This window comes from Numenius arquata, chromosome 3 (genome assembly GCF_964106895.1).
Source record: "Numenius arquata chromosome 3, bNumArq3.hap1.1, whole genome shotgun sequence".
NCBI classification, from domain to species: Eukaryota; Metazoa; Chordata; class Aves; order Charadriiformes; family Scolopacidae; genus Numenius; species Numenius arquata.
In genome coordinates this window covers 63639271-63661720 of record NC_133578.1, presented here as the reverse complement: position 1 = coordinate 63661720, position 22450 = coordinate 63639271, and the positions used below count along the sequence as shown (strand labels likewise).

Genomic DNA, 22450 nt, shown 5'->3' with positions numbered 1-22450 from the left:
TCATTTTCATATAGCTGAAACCACAATCCTGTGAACATGTCTTGGTGTTTTCTCGTTTGTTTCTTAACAAAAAAGAAACTTAAATGAAGAAATCACAGTACTGTACCCATCTCTTCTGGGGCCTGCTGACAATTTTGCCAAAACTGTCATTTGAGATGTTGGAAGCTCTTGGCTTTGAAGCTGAAGTACAGTCCCTCCTGGCCCCATGTGCTACTCAAGTGACTTGCATGTTGTTGTCCTGCTATCAGATGTCCTTTGAAGTGAATTTCTTTAAGTGACTTGGCATATGAATCCCAAGTCCAAAGCTTCATTTCATGTTCATGTTTTGACTAAACCATTCACATAAAATAGCCTTTTAAAAGTATTGCTATAAGAAAGAAACTGAACCCCAAAGACGTATGCATTTTTATAATATCTGTACTTTGTTTTACCAAATGTACATGTGTCCGTGGGAGGCCTAGGATCATCCATAAAGATCTTTTGCTGTCTCGTGTCAGCATCTCAGCAGGGCTTTCTCATGGTGAAATCACAGTGTGGATATAGGAAAGGAAATGGTACGATAATTGTAGGTGTAACAGCTCAGCCAAGGCTTTGCCTCTTGACCTGGATGGTTATCCTACCAGAGTTTTGCCAAAGGACCTCCATTTGTAGAAGAAGAGGGAACACCGCAATGACAGAATTAACTTTTTTCCTTTCTGAATATTTATACAGATGATGGTGAATCCCCTCAGAGAGATTGATAAGACAGTAGGACAACTAATGGATGGACTGAAACAGTTGAAACTACATCGATGTGTCAATGTCATCTTTGTTGGTGATCATGGTAAAATAAAATTCTTTATCAGTGTATATAAATGCTTGAGCAATGTAGCTGTGTGTATAATAGGTGGCTAAAGTGAAAGTTCCATTTAAGATATTTTCTGGTAGTTTAAATCCCCCAAACCAGCCAGTAAGTGCAGATTGGCCACTCAGCTCGCCTGTTAATTGCTGCTGGACAACACTTCTCTTTCATAACAGTGATCTGGGTATTTACATCTCCACTTTGAGTTTTTCAAAGCTTGGCATTTTGGATACAACATCCAAGTGCATCTCTACTTGCATGTATCGGAAAGCTATAATGTGCCTAGAGTAATTTTTTTGGCAGTTTTAATGAAAGCACACAATTTAGTAGCACTAAAGAAAGGAGTAGGACTTTAGAGCAAGATGCTTCCGTGGCAATTAGTGGGTCAAGTTATCCTACTAGGAGAAAGACTGGAATATCTGTAAAGGACTGTGTCCAGCTTGGATGGAAAAGGTCATCAAAATAACGGAGGAAGGAGGAAAATGGTAAAAAGATATTTCAGAGTCTGGTGGAGAGCCACCCAAAAGCAGAGATACTATTTGGTAGGTCTCATTCTTTCAGACATCAGAAGAAAGTTTGCAATAAATGATGTAGTAAATAGTAGCAAAGACAAAAAGAAAAAGAAAGTTTTACTGAGGAATGTGACCATGTTTGGGTGTCCTGGTTTTGCACAACTTTTTAATGATGCTACCAAAGGTCTGCTTAGATCTTTGTTTATGGAAGTCTCACGATGACTGCTACATTAGCAATGAAATGGAATATGTCTCCTTTCTGGCTGTGGGGAGAGAAGGACAAGGGGCAGGAAGGATTTCCAGGGGAGGCAGTTTTGTGCTGAGAACCGCCTGTGACTGGCAATACATTCCTCCCCGCCACAAACGGCTGTAGGAGAGAATTGTTTATCTGTGGCTGCCTTAGAACAGACCACCAACAGACAATACCTTTTGTGTGTGACTTCTCTTAAAATCCTTTGTTTAAAAAAAAATAACCCCAAAGTAGTACACTAAACTGAAAACAGACTGATTTTTCCATGAACTTAGTTTGGAGATGTGTCAGTGCGCACATGGTATATGTGTTGACTGCTTCTATGAGGTTGAGAATGGCATTTCTCTTGTGTAGGCAAGTGCTAAAATCACCCCTAGTTTGGCTCCTACCAGTGCCTGATGTTGGAATTAGATGACTGGAAAAAACAAGAGTAAGATTCGTCATCCAAAAGAGAAGAATACATAAGCTGTTTGGGGTCTCTTTCTGTGCTGTTTTGGAAAACATGTTTATTTCAAGCTGGATTAACTTTGCATTTTCCTTCTGCAGGGATGGAAGACACTACTTGTGAAAGAACTGAATTTTTAAGCAACTATCTGAATAATGTGGAAGATATCATTTTGCTGCCTGGATCTTTAGGGCGAATTCGCCCCAGGTCTAGCAATAACCTAAAATGTAAGTTAATTTAATTATACCCCTTATGTCCTGAGAACAAGACTCGGTCCCTTCTTTGGGCTGACATTGCACGAAGGGTGCAAGTTCGCAATGTGTTGGCAGGACATTCAGAGGGAAGCCCACTGAAGACCAGCTGCTCGCTCCCTTCCCAATTTGTAGCTCACAGATCCCACAGTGGCAGAGCTGTGTAAAGTGGATGGCTGAAATGTTCTGGGTTGAAACCCACCCTTTTATGGCAAGGAGAAGTGGGAACTCTTGAAGCTAGTTTCACGTGGCAGCATACATGTCATGAGCTTACTCACACACTTCTCCCCTCTGTCAATGAAAATGAGACTTGAGCGAGCTCAGCACTGCATGGATTGGATATAAAAAAAATTGCATCTGGTACCTTTTCTGAGCTAATGGAAAAAAAAAAAAGAATTGTTAATTTTTAATTCAGCGGCTTCTCCATACTTTTGGCATAGATGAGAAGCAGCAGCACGGATGAGAAGTGGGTTGGTAAAAAACAACAGGGTGGAGATGTTGAAGGATACAAGGGATCTGTGCAGCAAATATTCAAGGCCAGCGTTGACAGTAACACTTGCTGCTTTTTTGTACCATGCCATTACGAATTCACCCTGACGGTGTTTGAGATTAGCTGATCTTTGATGAGAGCACATGGGGCTCAGGCAGGAGTCCTCTGGTGAAGCTAACCCTGTGATTTAAAGTATTACGGACCCATCTGGCCCCTACTGCTCCACTGAGGACTACCACCTCCTGGGCAGCAGTACCAGGATGGGGCTTGTGCCAGCACCGTGGCTGCTCTGGTTCAGCGTCCCAGGGCAAGCCTGGCTTTGCCAGCAGTTTAAGCTACCATGCAAACCGTGAAACTCAATCCAACCAGAAGTACCTATGGTTTTTGCAACACATGCTACAAGGATGATAACATTTTTGTAGAGGGGAAGACCAGATAGTTGGGACGGCCAACTGCCCCCTCATAACACTTGGGTATGCTTTGGCTGAGGACAGATTTCACAAAAAGTTGGTCTTTGAAGACTGAAGATTTCTAGAATAGCAGTAGAGATCATAAGAATGTGGTAAAACTTTCTTAGATACTGTCTTATGTAGGTATTTATTTTACTGTAAACGAATTTACCTGATTATTTATGCTGTAGGAATATGGGATGAGTTTATAAAGATCTGTTGAAAGTAGTGCATACGTTGATACAACTTACTAGACTACCATAAAGACTGAATTTCCTGCACTTCACAGTCTACTGAAAACTTATCTTTCAGTTCTTCTGAGGATTTTTTTTTTTTTAAGATCTTTCAATCCTTGAATTCCCAAATTGCTGAGAAAAATTAGTTTTCTTTGGAGGATGCATGGCAATATCTTCCAAAAAGACCAGCTAGTCTGACTGACCTCTGAGTCATGCTGCGGGTTTTCCCGCAATACCATTTACCTCTTTTGGCCTCTGTCCACAGCTTCCTACTGTGAATATTTGCAATTGCTTGTAAATCAGCAGTTTGAACATAGAACAAAGAAGCATATTCCTTAGTTTTTGAACTGAGATTTTCCCCCTTAAATGGCAAAATACCAGCTTTTTCATTCCTTCTCCATTCTCCTATTGATAACACTGCCTCAAGGCCTGCAGACACAGCTTTGCAATGGGTAAACCCGTAGCTTGTGTTTTGAGATTCAGTAGAGCTCATCTCAAACTCAGCAATATTGTGCCTTAAACAACCAAAACAAGTTAAGCAAGATATTTTCAATTCCTAAGATTTTCTCTTAGCCTGTTTTTTTCTCACAGGACTGAAAAATGCTTCCCCCCCCCCGACTCTGCAAAAAGACAGAGTTGGTACGGAGTGTTGCTGGTTTGGGGCTTTCTATATCTTGCATGTCCCTTTAATAGTCCGAAGACTCTCCAGAGTATTCTCCAGAAAATATTCTCCAGAATATTTTACTGTGGCTTTTCTCTTACTCTGTAGTAGCCTATGAAATACATGAAATGTTAAGAGACCAAAAAAGCTGCATATTTATCTTACTGCTTCTAAGGAAGTGCATTGTTGCATTCAAATGTGCTTTCAAAAATTTTCAAGGAAAGTCTTTGATTCTTCATTTTACAGAAAAGTTGTCAAAAGACTTAAAATTATATGTTTTCAGAAAAGAGAATAAATATTAAGCTAAGGCCCAAATCATAAAACAGTGAGCAACATTACCTAAGCAACTAAAATATCACTAAATAAAGGAAATACAGTTAAACTTTAGTTCATATTCAGGGTATCTTATCTGATATATAAAGTGTACTTTTAGTAATGATCATCCAACTTTTAAGAAGAATGCTTCCATAAAACTACATTATTACCTTGTGTCGTCTTCTGCAAATTGTTCATCTTTCATATTTTTGTCTTCTTTTTTTTTTTTTTCTTTCCTTAACAGATGACCCTAAAGTGATTGTTGCCAACCTTACAGTAAGTATTTAGGACTGGGAGGTATCTCTGTACTGCACTGCTCACTTCACATCTTAATTTGGGACATTATTCAGCATTCTCTCCTCACTCTTTAGGCAGGAAAACCAACCACTAACATGAATAAAGAGTGTTAAATGGTGCCCTTCATGAGTACAGATTAATGTTTGTCATAAATTCCACTGTTTGCTGCTGTAGTAGCTTTTATAACCTTTTTGGGCAGTGCAGAGCCAGAATCTCCCTGACCATCTTGACTCCCTGAATTGAGTCTATTTATTCGTTCTTTCAGAAATGGAAAGTAATCTTTTAGGGTAAATATTTTACTAGCACTTTGAAGACGCTGAAAAAGTTCATTTGATAGCCTTCAACTATAACCTTGCTTTTAATGGAAAAAAAGGGTTTAAAATAAAAGCTAACTTTAAAAAACTATCAAATTTTGTAACCAGATGGCTTTAAATATATCTGCAGATGAGATGTATTTTGAGAATTCAGCTTTCCTCTGAAATTTAAGCTTTGGTCCAGTTAGAATAAAATTCTTCATCTATGAGCTAAGTAAGTGTGATGTTTTGCATGATGCTTTCAAAAAGACTGTCATGAGAATGAAGCTTTCCAAATACATCTTTGAATGACTCCCTGGGCCCTGGTCTTACGTAAATCCTGCACAGAAAGGGCTGGACCACATACTCTAGATGTACACATTGTTTTCAAGACATCATCAATAATGACCTTAACAGCTTGATTTCCATAGTTCAAGGTTTTACGCTCGTCTAAGCTAACCGACAGCAGTGTCATGCTTAACCATTTATTTTTCAGTGTAGAAAGCCAGACCAGCACTTCAAGCCTTACTTGAAACAGCACCTGCCTAAACGCTTGCACTATGCTAACAACCGAAGAATTGAGGATGTCCATTTACTGGTGGATCGCAAATGGCACGTGGCAAGGTAGACTCTTGCTTTTGCTTCCGTCTTGATTTTCAGCCTTTTTTTTCTCTGAGGAAACAAGGCACCTGGGATTGCCCTGTCTGCCAGCATCCCTCTCCTGTACCCTGTGAGCAAGAGGAGTTTTGAGCTCCTGGTGACGTTCAGTCACATTTGGTGCAGGGGGATGTGGCTCAGAGCACAAAATTGTTTTAAAGTTTGGGAAAATTAGTAGCTGGATAGAGAGTAGAAACCCAGATTGGTTTCCTTAAGCAGCTGTGTGGTTTTTGACTGATTAGCTGAAGTATAGGAGCTAATAAGCTTTTTTTAATGAGATGTAAGGTTCTTTCCAATCAGGAGACAGGGAATATGGGAGGAAAGAGAAGGTATATGTGACCAGGGGATGATAGGGAACAAGAGACTGAGTGGATGCAATGGGTGAATAGGGAGAAAATGGAGATGTTGTCAGAGCAGGGGAATGCCTGAGAACACGTGGAAGGGTATGACAGGGTGGCCATCAAAGTGCCACACTGTATTATGTTGCAAAACAAATCCACAGAAAACCAGGATGCTTTAGCTCAGAAAAAAAACTGTTTCGGGTTGTTTTTTCCCCATATGGCTCTGAATTTTCAATTATAAAAAATGGACAATTTTTAATATTCCTAGCTAAAAATTGAGTGAGGAAAAACAAGTTGGCACATATATATAGAGAGTGATCAGGAGAGGAGTATTCATTTGTTTATGAATTGTGCACCCCTTTCTGTTTTATTATATATTATTTTTCTTGCTTTGATCTTTTGACATATGTTGTATATTACAATATGAGAACAGCTGGGTCTTTATGCGTAAAGTTGACTATGTGGTTCTTGGAGGATGACACAGCTTTTGGCTCATGGTAGTCTGTTATGAGCTTTAAATTATGGTAGGCTTTTTTGCCCATATAGCTGCCAGGCAAACACATGGTGTGTTGTAAGTGCCTTTTGACATCTGTGCTTATCTTTCTGTGAATTATGCAAGGATTACGCTGCTGAAGCAGTGAATGAGAAACCCCAATTGCTTTCTTGCATAACTCCGCTAGCTGGCCGGTTGCCCCGTACAGTTTCTGTGGCTAGGGTTCATGTACCTTTCAAAGAATCGCACTCTGAGTTTAGGCCTATAAAAGTTTTAGTTTTAAGAATTTTACTGGAACTGATGGGATGGCCCAAGTTGATTGACACTTAGTATTCATATTAATTACATCACTTTCTTTGGCTTACTTATTCATTAGATTTTCTGAAATCTCATTCACTAATAATTCATTCGTTAATGTAACTGTAATTCATCATGTATTCACAGCAGGAAAATGGTAGTTACAGACGTGATTGCTGTAACTCTAGGTATTTACAAGGCCAAAATCAAACTTTGGCTGACCATCATTTTATTGCAGATGAAAAAATGAACTTGTAGGATAATCTTGTCCACTGCATGTATTGCCTGCACATGGCCCTCATAAAACTGTAAAAAAGTACTCTGGAACAGGCTGGTAATAATAATTCCTATGACCCAATACTTATTTTTCCATGTATTTTGTAAAAAAACCACTCAGTAACAAGGTGATAATTAGTGTTTCTATGATACAGCACTGATTTTCATATCTATTTATCTTCATTACAATCTTTGTCTTTTCCCTCCAGCTTTGTTTCTGTTCCCCATTTTTGTTTATAGGGTGGAAGGCAAACAGGTGAAAGCACTTTACAGCATTGTATGACATTTGTAGCATTCTACATCACAAAAGTGCTTTCTTAGAAGCCTCTGTTGGCCTTTCAAGGATTGGAAGAGTATGGTCCAAAATACCTCCAGCCTGTAGGAAATGATGTGATATGAGAAAGTCTGAGAAAATAAGTAGAGAGATGCTAACGTTGTCTTCAGTGAGTAAGAGCTGGCTCTTAGGTTTGTATTCTCCTACAGTGGGAGCAGAGGGAGAGAAACCCTGGGGTGGTCGGATGAGTCCGCAGCCCCCGCTACCGCTATTCAAGAAAGATGAGCAATGCACTGCCTTGTAACCTCATCCCTCCTACCCCCAAATATGTTGTCAGGTCAGCCACTGTACCTACACCTTTGAGGAAATTTTCTAATAATTTTTCAATTTAGGAAAGCTGTGGACGTTTACAAGAAACCAACAGGAAAATGTTTCTTCCATGGAGACCATGGCTATGATAACAAGATAAACAGCATGCAGGTATGAACAATGCAGTAACTTTTGCGGGAGGGTCACTGAAGGCAGAAGAAATTGGAGGTCTCTAAAATGTAAGTATTCACTGAAAAAAGCCCTATCTTTTTAATGTTCTTCCTGTTTTGTGGTGTTTGTTTTTTTTTTTTTTTTTAAGACTGTCTTTATAGGTTATGGTCCTACATTCAAATACAAGACCAAAGTACCTCCTTTTGAAAATATTGAACTTTACAACGTCATGTGTGGTAAGTTACCTGCTTGATAAACTTGCTGTTTTAGCTCATAGGACTTCACTTAGGCACATGTGAGCTCATGCCCTGACTCTCTCCCAGTGTCCCTTCCCCAGTCCCTCTTTCCCAAGCACTTGCCTTTGGCCAGGAGGGCTGAAGGCACTTCTCAGGAGCCTCAGTTTGCTCTACTCTAGCAACTGGCCAATAAAGGGGGTTATCATAGTTTTGGTGTTTGCAGCTTAGAAGGGATATAATATACACCACTACAGTGCGTGGTATCCACACCTCAGCAGCCTGGGAAGCAGGTTTCTGTTCAGAGACTGCTTCTGCACCTGCATGTCTCATGGAGTACTCAGGGGCATCACTTAGTTTTCTATGGCACCTCTGGTATGATTATGTTTCCTACTGTAGCCATGAAGCAGAATCTGATGATGCATACAGATATTCACTATGATGTTTTCTTTAACGCTGATTTTCCAGGGTAAAAAAACTTGTCAGCTGAAGGTTTAATTTACTTATTTAATTTATTCTTTCAAACATGAAATACCAAAAAGGTAATTATGCCTTATCTCTAAAGCAGGTGACTAATAACACATTCCAGGTAGTTGGTGTAAAGTCAACATATTGACTGTAGGTTTGCACTGGAAGCTGCAGGAGTAGTTATAATAAAACTGTTTTCCAGTGTCTTGATGCAAATTAACCTCCTTGTCATAATACCCACCATACTATTCAGACAGCATTTGCAATTTTATGATTTGGAAAAAAGGTTAGTATTTTTCTTACATTAAAAGCATTCATTAAAATGTTGTGGGTGTAACCATTATTGAAAATAAATGTCTTAACTCAGTAGAGATGCTGCTACATACACGTCTGCAGTCTAACCATCATTCATCTTTGGTGTTTTCATAGATCTGCTTGGATTAAAGCCTGCTCCCAATAATGGCACCCATGGAAGTTTAAATCACCTGCTGAGAGCCAACTTTTATAAACCAACTGTGCCAGATGAAGTTGCTAAACCACTCTATCCTGTCGCTCTACCATCTGCATCAGATTTTGATATAGGTTGTACATGCGATGATAAGGTAGGTGTTTAGGATCTGCTGATGCTTCCCCTCTTAGCAGTAATTGCCTAGTAAAGTTGTAGCTATTTTATTGATTTTGAGAGGGTTTGATCTGTAAGAATTTCCCAGATCCTTCCTCTGAAGAGTTTGTGCTGTTTTGGAGCAATTATGGCTATTTGTAAAACCGGAAACAAAAAAAAGTCAGTGTTTTATAGCACTAGTTTTGTTTTGTTAGATGCCTAGTAAAATGAGATGTCAGAATGCTCCAGTGATCCTAATCTTGTTCCTTTTTTATATTCTTGAGAAGAACAAGTTGGATGAACTCAACAAGCGCTTTCATGTCAAGGGAACAGAAGGTAAGAGCCTGGTACCTTTGTTAATTAAAAAAAAAAAAAAAAAGGTTAGTTTGCATCATTGAAACCAGACAAACTCCTGCTTTGGTTTAGTTAATGGGTAGTAAATCATCTTTTCAAGTAACTGTCAAAATAGCACACAGACATACATGAGATACATAGGCTAGAGTAAGTGCTGCTCATGTGAGGAAGTGCCCACTATCTTTTGCTGTAACCAGGACTAAGGTATAACTCAAAGTAACAGGAGCTTTAGCTCTTCCTTTTCATCACTGTTAGGAGGCTTAATCTCCACTGTGGAAGCAGTGAGATGAGGAAAGAAGAGGGAGCATGAGACAGTGCTCCACTCAGCCACAAGCGATAGATGGGGTAAAAAACATAGACCACATCTCCATGCTGTGTTTTTACTAGTATCGTTCAGGTATAGGTTTCACCAGGTCAGTGTTAGGGAGGATGGTATAGCTGCTTTGACAATCCCTGGCCGGGTCGTTAATGCTTGGTTTTTAGGGTGCAGGTTATCTGCTGAAACAAGTGCAGATTGGGGGGGTTCAGGGGTGCTCAGCACAATTCTGTCCCTCATCAGTGTTCAAGTCAATGTTACTCCCAGGAGAAGGCATCCGCTGCTCTCCTGGACAGTAGTTCCCGCACCCTCCCTGCTGTATTCCAGCACTGACTTTTGTGTGGCTGCGCTCTCAGCTGCAGCAGGGCTGTGGTCCAGGTTAAAAGGTAGCAATAGGGAGAGAAGGGAGGGGAGGGGATGGGAACCGCTTTTCTGAGCGGTGATACTGGCTGGAAGGCACACCAAAGCAGAGCTTTGCTTCTCACAGCTGTCATCTGGTTCAGCATAACAATTCACAGCATTCCCCTCACCAGAACAATTGCCAAATTAGCAAATTCTGAAGTGTTGAGTTTAGACGTGGACTTCTGAGATACTTCAAATTGTGTTGCTCAGATGACTGAGATTTTTATTTTTTTTAATTCCTTTGTGAAGCTACTTCTTCAGTTTTTCTTTTGTGAACAGGAGATGTAGCGATGCAGCCTAGCCTTTAGATTCTAGAGGGAAACTTATTCCTTTTCTTTGAGGTACATCGCCTTTCTGCAGCTTTCATCTTGTAAAACTGATTTTTCCAATTAGTGAAGATTTCCACTACTCCCTGCTGTGGCAATGAAAGATTGGCCAGGAAATTTATTTTTCTTTTATCTCTTTCAATTATGTTTTTGTCTTCTTATAAGCAAACTTGTCAGAGGTATCTAATGACATTTAGCCATAACTCATCACCAAGACAGAAGAAAAGCAAGTTTTGCAGAGTTGGAGGTGTCTTTTTGTAGCCAAAGATAGGAAAAGAGTTTGTTTCTTTCTTTCTTTTCTTTGATATTACTGACAGAAAATAGCACATCAGTCTTCAGAACATCATCTCTGTCAGGCAAGAGGAAAAAAAATACTCTTAGTGAGTGAACACTTTTGCCTGTCTTTTGCAAGGGACTTTACAAAAAACATAGGAAGGAGAGAAAGTCTGAAGAGTGGCAGGAGTGATAGGATAGGGGCTGATTTAAAGCTACAAAAAGAATGCTTGTCACCTCATGTGTCACTGAAAGGTGGACACAAAGATCCTTGTGGAGTGTCCTGTGTTTGGAGAAACACCCTCTCTCCATGCTATGACCCCAACAAGCTTTCAAGTGCAGAACGGACTTTTAACCTCAAAGTGGCTTGTGAGTCTGGACTGGGATCCCAACCAAAAATATCAAAGAGCTGCTGCTCTCTCTGTTACAAAATCTCCTTAGCAGCAGTTATTCAGGGTCAATATCCCATTAAGGATCACTATAAAACCAGAATGTGTTGAAAAGCCAAGATTTTCAGTAATAAATGTAAATGTAATTTCTTCTAATCTGTAGAGAAGCATCTACTATACGGGCGCCCTGCAGTACTGTACCGCACAAAATACAATATCTTGCATCACCATGACTTTGAAAGTGGCTACAGCGAAACATTCCTGATGCCTCTCTGGACATCCTACACTATTTCCAAACAGGTCAGTGCTGACTTTGCTCTGGGAAAGTGCTTAAAAAAATCCTGGGGAAATCTGTTCAGTACCTTTATTCCTTTAGTCCTAAAATTCCCCTTGCCCAAGTAGAGTTTCCCACCAGTAATTATGTCAAATGCCATTGAAAACAATGCCAAAATCCCTTTTTTTCCTTCAGGAGAAAAGAGTTTTAAGGCAGAAGGGCTATATATTTCTCTTCCTGTTTTCATTTTTTTCTAAATTATTCTCGATGGGTGTTGGTTTTATTACAATAGCATAATCAGCGACTTCATTTGAATTATTTCCCACGGTGACTTCTGTTGCCTGAAGGAGGGGCTCTGCAGCAGGTACAGCAGCAGGACTGGCTTGTACAGTTGACTAGTTTATTTTATTCCACAGAAGGCCTTCCTTCTGTCTAATCTGTCAACTATATGAAATTGTTTTCTTTTGTCTATAAACACTGTGATTACCTTTCTGGTCGTGTCTGTGTATGTTCCTCAATGCAGGCCGAGGTTTCAGGTGTCCCCGAGCATCTGGCCAGCTGTGTGAGGCCCGACCTCCGCATTTCTCCAGGAAACAGCCAGAGCTGCGCAGCCTACAGAGGCGACAAACAGCTCTCCTATGGCTTCCTATTCCCTCCTCGTAAGTTCAGAGAGCTTAGTACCTAGAGGTTTTGTAATTTTCTTTTTTGTTAGGGAAAACCCTAAGTATGAAAAAAAACTTCCCACCAGATATAAACAGACTAAGGGGGTTTTGGAGAATATAGGTAGGAATTGTTTAATTTTCTCTGCTCTGGGGTGATTTCTTCCTCTGTGATATCTTCTCAGAGGGGCTTCTTCTGCACCAGTATCTAAATGGGGGCTAAATGGGATGGATACACTCTTCTTGCTGCACTTGCTGAGGACCAAGGACCCATGCTACAAGTTGCTGTCACGGCTGTAGTCCCTCAGCTCCGCAAATGATGCTCCAAACTGGTGTCCACCTTCATGCAGCAAAGCAGTGAAGTGTCCCAGTTTAGTTAATAAAAATAAAAGTGAACAAAGAATTGCACAGAGTAGGATTACAAGCTAGAAGACAATCTTCAAAAGCTGGCCTTTTTAAGTCAGGTACCAGCTTATATGAACTAAGAATCTAGTCAGAGTTTTAATTTTTAATTCCAACACCAGAAAGGTAAACATGTATTTAATTTATATTTCCATTTGAACTCTTGCATGCTATAAAAATTCCTGCCATCCTATAGAAACAGTGCTAGTAGAAAACTTGTGTAAATGAGTGTCCTGGGTTCTCCTGGTGCAGTTATGCTGGTTCAGTCTTGGAGCAATGATCTGGGCTTAGTAATGTTCAAGGGACACAAGTGTCTCACAGCTGTGAACTTCATTGCTCTGCCTTCCTCACTCAGTGGCTGAAATATTTTATGGTGGATTTCTGATATGGAATTACTGGTGCAGAGGCTTGCTCAGAACTTGAAGATAATCCTGCAGTCCACTCCCTGGAAACTGTGTGCCTATTTTGTAAAAGCCTGCAGAGAAACTCTCTGACTTTTGGCAATGCAAAAATAGATGAACTATAAAAATATTTTGAAACGGTTGACAGTTGAAGCAAAGATAAAATCCTTACCTTCCGTGTTCAGCTGTCTCATTGAAGTGACATAAATGTTATGCATATAATGTGCACTTGTGCAGATTGCTGTTTAGATGACAGTATTCTTTTTGATTACTCTCTGAAGCCGTTTTTGAAAAAAACAATTTGTTCCTTGAATTTCTGATATTTCATTTTATTAATACTTTTCTGTTTTATTCTTTTCAGAATTAAGTTCCTCTGCAGAAGCAAAATATGATGCTTTTCTAATAACAAATATAATTCCAATGTATCCTGCTTTCAAAAGTAAGTGCTCTTTCCATGGCTTTATTCTCCTTCCCAACATTTTAATTTTTTTAAATTATGGGTGTGTTGGACTATGGAATGAATTGATGGAAGGAGTTTAGAATATAAAGTTCAGTTATCTGTAGCCAGCAGATAATACATGTGGGCACCTGAATAGTTCTGGGTATGGGCAGGCAAAATACCACAAGAAAGGTTTAAGCCTTAAGAAAGGTTTATTTTCCTTGGTGCTGGGCTAAGATATGAGCACAGATGTGCTGTAGCTCAGCAATTTTGCTTCATGCCACAGTAATTCAGTTTGTGCAAGACTGCTCAGATTTTCTTGACTGTAGACCAAGTTAGTGCAGAACGTACTTAGGCAACTTGTTTTTACTTCTCAACACAAGCCTGGGAGTGTGCACTTTGCATGTTGTTGTAGTTCAGGGACAAGTGATTATTTTTGTTTTCTATTTGTATCCATAAGAGGGAGACCAAACATATTTATTACCTGTAAACAAAAAGGAAGAGGAAACAAATTTATGGAAAATGAGGAATAACTTAAACCTGGCTGAAACTTTCAGAGCTGCAGGAATATAGTATTAACTTTTCTTTTGTCTGCACATCCCTTTTCTCTCTAGTTTTGCCAAGAGGTAGGAAAACCATCAGACTATTCTGGTGGCATTTTTGGCTTGGCAGGATTTGAGAAGCCTTGGAAGAATCTCAAGAGCCTGTTCTTGTGAGATTTCCAATTCAGATTTTAGGCCAGAGAGGTTTGGATAAACATCAAAGCCTATGGGAGGCTTTTTCTTTTTAACCAGAAAAGAGTGTTTTTAACTGAAAAACCTCTGAGTAGGAACAAGTGGTGCTGTTTGCTAGAAATTTGAGCAAAGGCACTTAACTGATTACAGAGTGCAAAATTATTGGGGATTTCCCGCTCTCAAATCACTTCATAAAAATGCTTTTTATGCTAATGTTAGTCTAAGCAAATTAGCTGAGATGCTAATCACAGGAGAACAACGTACCACCAGCAGCTCATTTTGTCTAGTGGCCTTTGTCTTCATCACAAGGGGGTGAAGGATTCCCTGAGAACAAATGCTGGAACTAATGTAATTCCTGGGGAGTTACGAACCACTACATCTGTGCAGGTTGCAGTGCAGAAAGCTGATTGTAAGGTCATTTTATGGAGTTTTTTCCACAGCAGGGAAAATACAAAGTGACAGCTTTATGCTATGCTGGCTTTGGTGGCAGTGCTGGCTGCAGATGGCCTCTCCTCTGCTTTGTTGTTTTGTTTTTTTTTTTAATTCACTGTCCCATCCCATCCTCCCAGGCAGTAATTCTGTATCCATCTTTTCTCTAGTGAGTCTGGCTTAAGCAGCTTCCACTTTGCCGGAGCTGCGAGATGATGCCCCTGGGCTGGCCCCCGTTGCACTGGCGTTTCTATCCATGTGGCTGCAGTGGGAGCCCAAGTGGGGAACTGGTTCAGCTGGAAAACTCAGAGCAGGGGGGGGAGCTTTCCTTTTTGGGCTATTTTTATTGTTGAGGCTGATGTATTGGAGGAGTGAGCAGCTGGAGGAGTGGTACTGCCAAGTGGCTACCACAGCTGAGGTTCTTGTTAGACCATTGCTTGTGGGGCCCTCTGCATCAGCCCGAGCAGGGAGTTCAGATAGCACTGAGCAGTCTGAGGACAAGTAACGGGGGACATGCTGAGGCTGGCATTGCTGTCAAAAGTTAAACTTTTACAAGTCTGAAATGCTTTGTTTACACACACTTCTGTTAGTGTTAAAATTAAAAGGAAAAGAATGATGTAACTGGAGATTCCAGTGTGTTTCCCATCTCTGCAAGCATCTTAACTCGGTTAAGGTTGAGGTGGGTGTGGTGGGAGAAAGTGTCATGCTCTTCCCAAAAGTTGTTGTAATGAGATGCCATGCCATAATGTGGTCATCCTTGACGCACTTAATTTAAAAGTTAGACATTTTGTATCCAAGGGGAATTTAACTGGAAGAATATGACCTTTGTACTTCCCTTTCTTTTAAAATGTTTGCATTTTGCTTTTAATTATGGTGCTTTTTCCTTTCTAGAATTAAAAAAAAACCCACCAACACAGCACCATTCCCTGTAACTAGATAAGAAAGACAAAGGAAGTGTTTACAGGGACATCAAAACCGTGTGAATAGCTGTTTCTACTGCTGGTGAAGGAACAGCAAGCTCTCTGTGCAATGTCTATGGCAATGCCAGCCTGGGAGTGGTACCGTGCATTTCCTTTATCACTGGTTGGGAAAAAAAATCAACAGGGAACAAAGAAGTCTGAATAGGCTTTATTGACCAAACTGAATGAAGCTGCAGTAAATCTGTAATGCTTAGTCTTTGATTTCCCCTGCCACTGTGTAAATGATGTCCACTGGATTTTTATTTTCAGGAAAAAAACCCATTGTTTATAATCTTGACATGTTTTAGCTTATACAAATTTTTGTGTGTTTTATTTTTTGCCGGGTTTTTTCCCCTCACAGAGGTATGGAACTATTTCCAAAGGGTTTTGGTGAAGAGATATGCCACTGAACGAAATGGAGTCAATGTTATAAGTGGACCAGTCTTTGACTATGACTATGACGGTTTACATGACACACCTGACAAAATAAAACAGTAAGAATTTGTCTTTAATTGCTTTGGTGTTGCTTCTCTTAATGGTGGCTTTGACTTAAACAATTCATTACCTGCACTTTATTTAATTTTTGGGAGGAGATGTAATTTTCTAGCTCTTTCTAAAATTATTGTTCATCAGAACTGAATGCCCCTGTAGGTTGGACAGTGGTAAAAATAAGGAAATGGCAATTCAGCAGGTAACTGTTCACCTTGACTTTGAAATTAAGGGTTCATTTATCCTCGAGATGAAGCTGAACTATGTTTCAAAGACTCTTTTTTCTCTAGAATTCTCCAGAACTTAAGAGTTGACAGCTAGATAGCAGTGTTATTTGGTTATAGATACTCAAGTGTTTTGTTAATTCAGTAATGCTTTCTCTCCATGTCCCTGAACTGAAGGAGCCTTTCAGCACTGGTGGGTGGTATTTCTACATACACAGTATCAAAACATGAACTAATCGAATGCTCATTTTCAGGCCATGTCTAGGAATCAAACACATGTCAACAATGTACGTGTGTCCTCACATGTAGGAGAGGAAAGACCATGCTGTTTGTGTAACCTTCTTCCAAACAGGTTTATCCTTTGTGGATAAATGTTTGCTTTATACCCCCAGGTTTGTGGAAGGCAGTGCCATCCCCGTTCCCACTCATTACTATGCCATCATAACCAGCTGCTTAGATTTCACTCAGCCAGCCGACAAGTGTGATGGACCACTCTCCGTTCTCTCGTACATCCTTCCCCACCGGCCTGACAATGATGAGAGCTGCAACGTAAGTTCTGCTGCACTACTATAGCCCCATGGTAAATATGTCCCTGGGACATGTGAAACCCCGTTACAGTTAGGTAGTAGTGCCCACTGCTGTCTTGAATGAAAGCACAGGGTAGGAGTCTATCAAGTGTCATGTTCAACTCATTAGACAAAAGCACTCCTCCGTGATATCAGAGAAAATACGGAACTGCTACTGCATCTAAAGTTGTCTGAAAGAGCTGACGTACAGCAGGTTGGCAGTAAACAACCTGTGGACTTCTATGTTTTGGCAGAGACTGTCAGTGTAACCTCAGAGCAGATTGGGGGGAGGCTGTGTGCGTAGATGTATTGTGCTGGCAGCCAGCTTGCTGTTTTTATTGCGGTCTGTCTCCATATGCAGGGACAATATAGTCTGTCTGTTACGGCAGACTGAGTGCATCAGACAGTGTGATTACATCCAACCCACACAATATTAAAACTATATGCTAAAACCTGCTGAGGGTAGAGTGCCAGCTTTTGCTGCTTCCAGAACATGTCTTGATTTTAAGGGAAAAGTTTGGATTCTCGTTGCCAGAGATGACCAGACACCTTCCTGGTTCCTTTCCTATCTTCCTTTAGGGTGCAAGATCCTATAGCTTAAGAATCTTGGTGAAGTATAAAGGTTTCAGTCTGGTCAGCACTGCAAAAAGTAACACACGCACTCGGCAGCTGATTGTGCAGCAGGAGAGTGTTCGGGTCCCCACGGGCTCCAGCGCTCCGCAAGGACAGCAGTCCTCCCAGGCAGCTGTATTTAGACTTGTCCTTCCGCCTGAACTTGTTCTCCCATTACACAGCTGCGCGGATTCCTGCACACAGACGCTTCACTATAGGCTGCCAGGAGACCGTTTCCTGAATGAACGCATTAATGTTATGAATTTTGTATTGGCACAAAAAGTTAAGACTCCTATTCCAGCTACACGCAGAAATAGTCATTCCAACTCTGTACACAATTCACCTGGAACACTGTCTCTTTCTCATTCATCAAACATCGCCTGCTTTCAGGTCCCTCTTTTTAAAACCACACTTTTGGAGCGGTATCCCTCTCTCTTGAGCAGGTCTGGCTTCCCCCTGTTTAGGCTCTTAACTGCTTTGGGCAGAGATGTCTTCCACCAGAAGTCTCAGAAAGTCCTACATATATATTTCATTGTGGTTTCTCTCTGGACCACTTTCCTCGGAATCAAGATCCAGTTGGTGATCTGGAAGCTACTAATCTGGCAGTTATTAGTGCCTCTGTCCTTGTATCTCTGCCCATATGTAATTTTATTACAAAGTCAATTTTTTTCCTCCCTATATTGAATGTCATAGTCTTCTTAAACTGCTGAAATCTTTTCTTTTTTGAACTATTTAGAATAATGGCCTCTTTCACTCTTTGATTTCTTATATTCCAACCCAGACTTCTTTTCTCTGTAGGTCATACTACTTACGGTGTATGTATTTAGAGTTCTGGGGTGAACTTCAGGTCATTAGTTGATATTGGTTTATGCTTTTTACATAGCAAAGAACCACTCCAAAAATACTTAAATGTAGCTTGTGAATGAAAAAGCAGTTAGGCAAAATTTTCTTTCAAAATACACTGTGAGTCTTACTTTTGCGCATCGTGTTCCATCTTATTTGTTCAAAAAAGTGATTGTGTAAAACCTCACATACTTCATGGATGAAATGCATAGGATAATATAGGAATTTTTCCTTAACGTCTCCACAGCTTTCTTTTAAGATCTGAAGAAATATTAGCTTTCCCTCCACTCTGCTCTTCTTGCACACACTTTCTCTCTCTTCACACAGCCGTTGGAGAACACCACTACTCTCTCATTTGAATTTGTTCCATTTCCAAACTGTGTTTATTCATGGTGAGGTTATACCCATTTATTCTTGTGTCAACATTTTTCTATGGCTTAAATAGCCCTTCACTGGGCTTCTTTGGGATTTACCCTAGTGATGATTTATGATGATTCTCAAAGCATATACTTCTCTCTATTCATGGGAGACCCAGGATCTTTTTTACTCTTCTTGTAAGAGAGGATGAGCATTTTAGTAGCCTTCCTATGCATCTGTTCCAGTCTGATTTTTTTTTATTATTATTATTTTTTTTCTGGAACATGAATGAAATAAAATATTCCAGCTGAGATCTCAGAATGAAAATTATTTTCTTTACACTGGACACAACTCCTCTGATACTATCTAGGACTTGCTTTTTCCAAAGTGTTTTTATAATGGTGGGTCACAATCATGTACAACCAGTACACCCAGATCCCCCTCTTTTATCTGCTGTTTCACCTGAGAAGCTCCCAGCTTAGCAGAAATTTCTGCTGTCAGTGTAGGATTTCACATGTCAGTGTGCCCAATTTCATACTACTCCAGGGACTCCCCCATCTGCATCCTCAAATATGCTATTCCAGTCTTCCTCTGCATTGACAGGAGCTCCCAATTGTTTGGTTTTTTTTTTTTTTTACTAGCACACTAATGTCCTTGGCACAAAAGTCGTGTATGAAAACATTACACATAATCCTTTCCAAGACCAAAGCTGGAGGAACCCTACTAGAAACTTCCTTCAGGCCGCTATTTTCTCTTTCAGCAAAACTTTTAAATTTCTCTTTTAATAAGCGAGTTTCTCACCCACCTGTCTACACTCTGATCTTGTTCAGCTTTCCAGATGATAATTAGATATCCAGAGAGATTCTTTTGTCCAAAACACCTGGTATCTTCTCCAGTGCATTTTAGGTTAGTCTCCTAATTGATTGCCTATTTCTGTCTACCCGCGTGGTTTCAATTGTTATTTTCTCCTTCTGAGACTCACTGTACTGTTGAGGTGAGACTAACCAGCACGGATGGATAAAACTATCATTTTAAATGTGTACACTTCATTTGTTGTTCTACCATATAATATAATAATATGTTGGCTGATCACTGTGTTTAAAGTCCTTGCTGCTGGACCTGAGATTTCATGAGCCAGTTGTGGAATGGAAAAACTAAACGTAGATCAGTTGATTCATTTTCAGGGCTCATGCAAATGCTGCCTTGTTGGACTTGGTTTAAAACCAACCTCACAGTCCTGTGATTTATTCATATTGCAGATCTCTTGCAAACTCTTTGGAGTCCTCCTTGTATTCAAAAACGCAAGCTTTGTGTAGCAATGGGACTTCGCTTGGAGCTCTGTAAAATGCAGATTTCCTGCTCAGAAGGAAGGCTTGAAGACAACAAAAATGTGACAGTGACTGCATTTTGCAGTAATAACCCTGTTGAGGCCCATTTGCAGACCAGCAACCTGATGGCCAGGCTGAAAGCTGAACAAGAGGCTTCCTGCAGGCACCACATGGCACCGCGGGTGAAGGGGAGCAAGCAGGGCATGCTCCCTTCTTTTCCCTCTTAAGCTGTACCTCTTTTTCCATGCTCCAGACCTGGTTTTGGACTTCACGTTACTAGTGACATAAAAAGGAAAGTGGTTCTAGAGCTGAAAAGCTTCAAAACAGATGAGTGCTGACAGGGTCATGGACATTTGCTTTGAGCAGCCGGCTGTGATCTAGCTGGTACTTCGTGTCCTCTCTGTACAAATGATGACACTCGCCCTCCTGGCCTTTGCAGGGTGACCCACTGCCTGTGGCACATCTACTGCATTGGGTAGGCTTCTGGCATTGCTGAAGCTTAGTCTTGACTGGTGAGAGGATCTTGCTGAGACGGTCAGAAAAGGGCTCATTTTCAGGAGTAAGCCCAGAAATAAATTTTTATCAGTGAGATTTCTAAGTCACATGCATGGAGTCCAAATGCCTGGAGGCACAACCCTCCATTCCTAACTTGCTTCCCCAACAGCAGCGTAGATGTACCAGCTGGAGAGGCCAAAGGGGGGAAAGTCCTGTTTGCTCTGTCCTTTTCCCACATCTGCTCCCTGCTGTGCAGTCCCTGGGGCTGGCTGCAATGCTCATGGGACGCGTCACTGAGCTGGTTCACGCACTCAAGCAGCCAGTGACTGCAGTGTTTTGCAGGGCTGATTTTCTGATGTGTTAGTGAGTTACATTAGTTTGTGGATGGCTCCAACAAGTGCCAGAACTGGCACAAGGCGTGCAGCAGGAGCAGTCCCCTAAGAGAGATTACACCCATGCAACCCAACCACAATCACTCTGGCAGCGTCATCTTCCTGATTTGTTTTATTTATTCCCATATTGGGAAATGCTTAGTGAAAGTCTTTTTTCTACCGATGAATAATACGTATGTTCTAATAACAGGATTTTACAGGTACCAACATAAACCATAGTCTCAACTGTGTAATAAATTGTAACGGTCTCCTAACAGTAAACTGGAAAGATTAAAATAATACTGTGTTAGATGAGGTGCTAACACACCTCATGATGAGAACAATGTGTAGGGGTAGGGTTCAAAACTAAACAGCGTAGAGTCTGGGCTTTGGTAATACACAAGTGATTAATGTGGAGCTCTTTCTGTAAGATAAAATAGTATGTAGTGACCAATGGATCTTCTGAAAGCATATGGCTGTTCTTTTGAAACACCTGCAACATGGGGACAACTTTTCCTAGATGTCATTGTCTCAACCCCATCCTAAAATGGGTCTGGAAATAAAACATGTTAAGTTTCAAATATATTTTCTTGCAACTTGTTTATTGTAGTCATTCCAGAATAGAGCAGAGAGATTCTTCAAAGGGACCCAAAGTTTAGAAAAGTTGCATTTGCTTTCAGAGCAGATTTTTGACGTTGCGTGTTATAAAACTTTTTTTTTTTACTTTTTTTTTTTTTATATATTTCAGAGCTTGGAGGATGAATCAAAGTGGGTTGAAGATCTTCTTAAGATGCATACTGCACGTGTGCGTGACATCGAACAGCTCACAAGCTTGGACTTCTTCCGAAAGACCAGTCGCAGCTACACAGAAATCCTCTCCCTAAAGACATACCTGCATACGTTTGAAAGTGAAATTTAGCTTTCTAACCTTACTCAGTGCATCCTTTTATCATCTGGTGTATATTTTTATATTGTTTTTATATTTATTAATTTGAAACCAGGACATTAAAAATATTAGTATTTTAATCCTGTATCAAATCTTAAATATTAAACCCTTGTGTCATTTGTTTCGTTTCTCTAATGTTTAACATAGATATGTCTCTTGGTTTATTTAGTAGCGCTTGTAATACTGCAGCTTGAGTCCTTACTCTGAGCTTTTAAGTGGTGCTGCAGGATTTGATACGTGCATCAAGGAAATATTAATTTCCCATGCTCCTTTACCACACTTGTAGTCCTGTACTGTGTATCAAAATACTGAACATGTAAAATTACATTCATTTACTTTTAACTATGTGACAGACATATTTAAACCCTATAGACAAATAGCATCTTAAGTATAATAAACCACACATTCAGTTTTTATAATGTGTTTTGATTTCCTTTCACAGGGACATTGAGGGACTTGTGGGCAACTGAGTGCTGCCAGATCTCTCTCATTCACCGGGCAGAGCCCTTCTCAAGAGCTTAGGTTTTCTGGTAAGAGGACTGGCAGGATCTCAGGTGCCCTGCCCTGGTACTCAGCAGTGAGACCATAAAACAGACACCCAGAGTAGTCACTACTGGATAGGTTTTGCCATAGGGGCAGAACTGGGAGAGGAGGTTGGTTGGTGTCATAAGCTACCAGGGGTACCACATACTTGAAACCACT

General features: G+C 40.4%; 1 protein-coding gene across 1 annotated transcript in view; it reads left to right on the top strand.

Moving 5' to 3' along the window:
- ENPP2 (ectonucleotide pyrophosphatase/phosphodiesterase 2) overlaps positions 1-22157 on the top strand; it is a 57401-nt gene extending 35244 nt beyond the window's left edge. The window contains exons 12-25 of the mRNA XM_074144858.1: positions 712-823; positions 2150-2275; positions 4695-4726; positions 5537-5664; positions 7771-7858; positions 8007-8094; positions 8989-9161; positions 9448-9496; positions 11384-11520; positions 12018-12153; positions 13318-13395; positions 15879-16011; positions 16623-16779; positions 21551-22157. Of these exons, the coding sequence (XP_074000959.1) occupies positions 712-823; positions 2150-2275; positions 4695-4726; positions 5537-5664; positions 7771-7858; positions 8007-8094; positions 8989-9161; positions 9448-9496; positions 11384-11520; positions 12018-12153; positions 13318-13395; positions 15879-16011; positions 16623-16779; positions 21551-21721 (1608 nt within the window). The 3' untranslated portion in view covers positions 21722-22157. The remainder of the gene's footprint in view (positions 1-711; positions 824-2149; positions 2276-4694; positions 4727-5536; positions 5665-7770; positions 7859-8006; positions 8095-8988; positions 9162-9447; positions 9497-11383; positions 11521-12017; positions 12154-13317; positions 13396-15878; positions 16012-16622; positions 16780-21550) is intronic.
- The last annotated feature ends 293 nt before the right edge of the window (positions 22158-22450 follow it).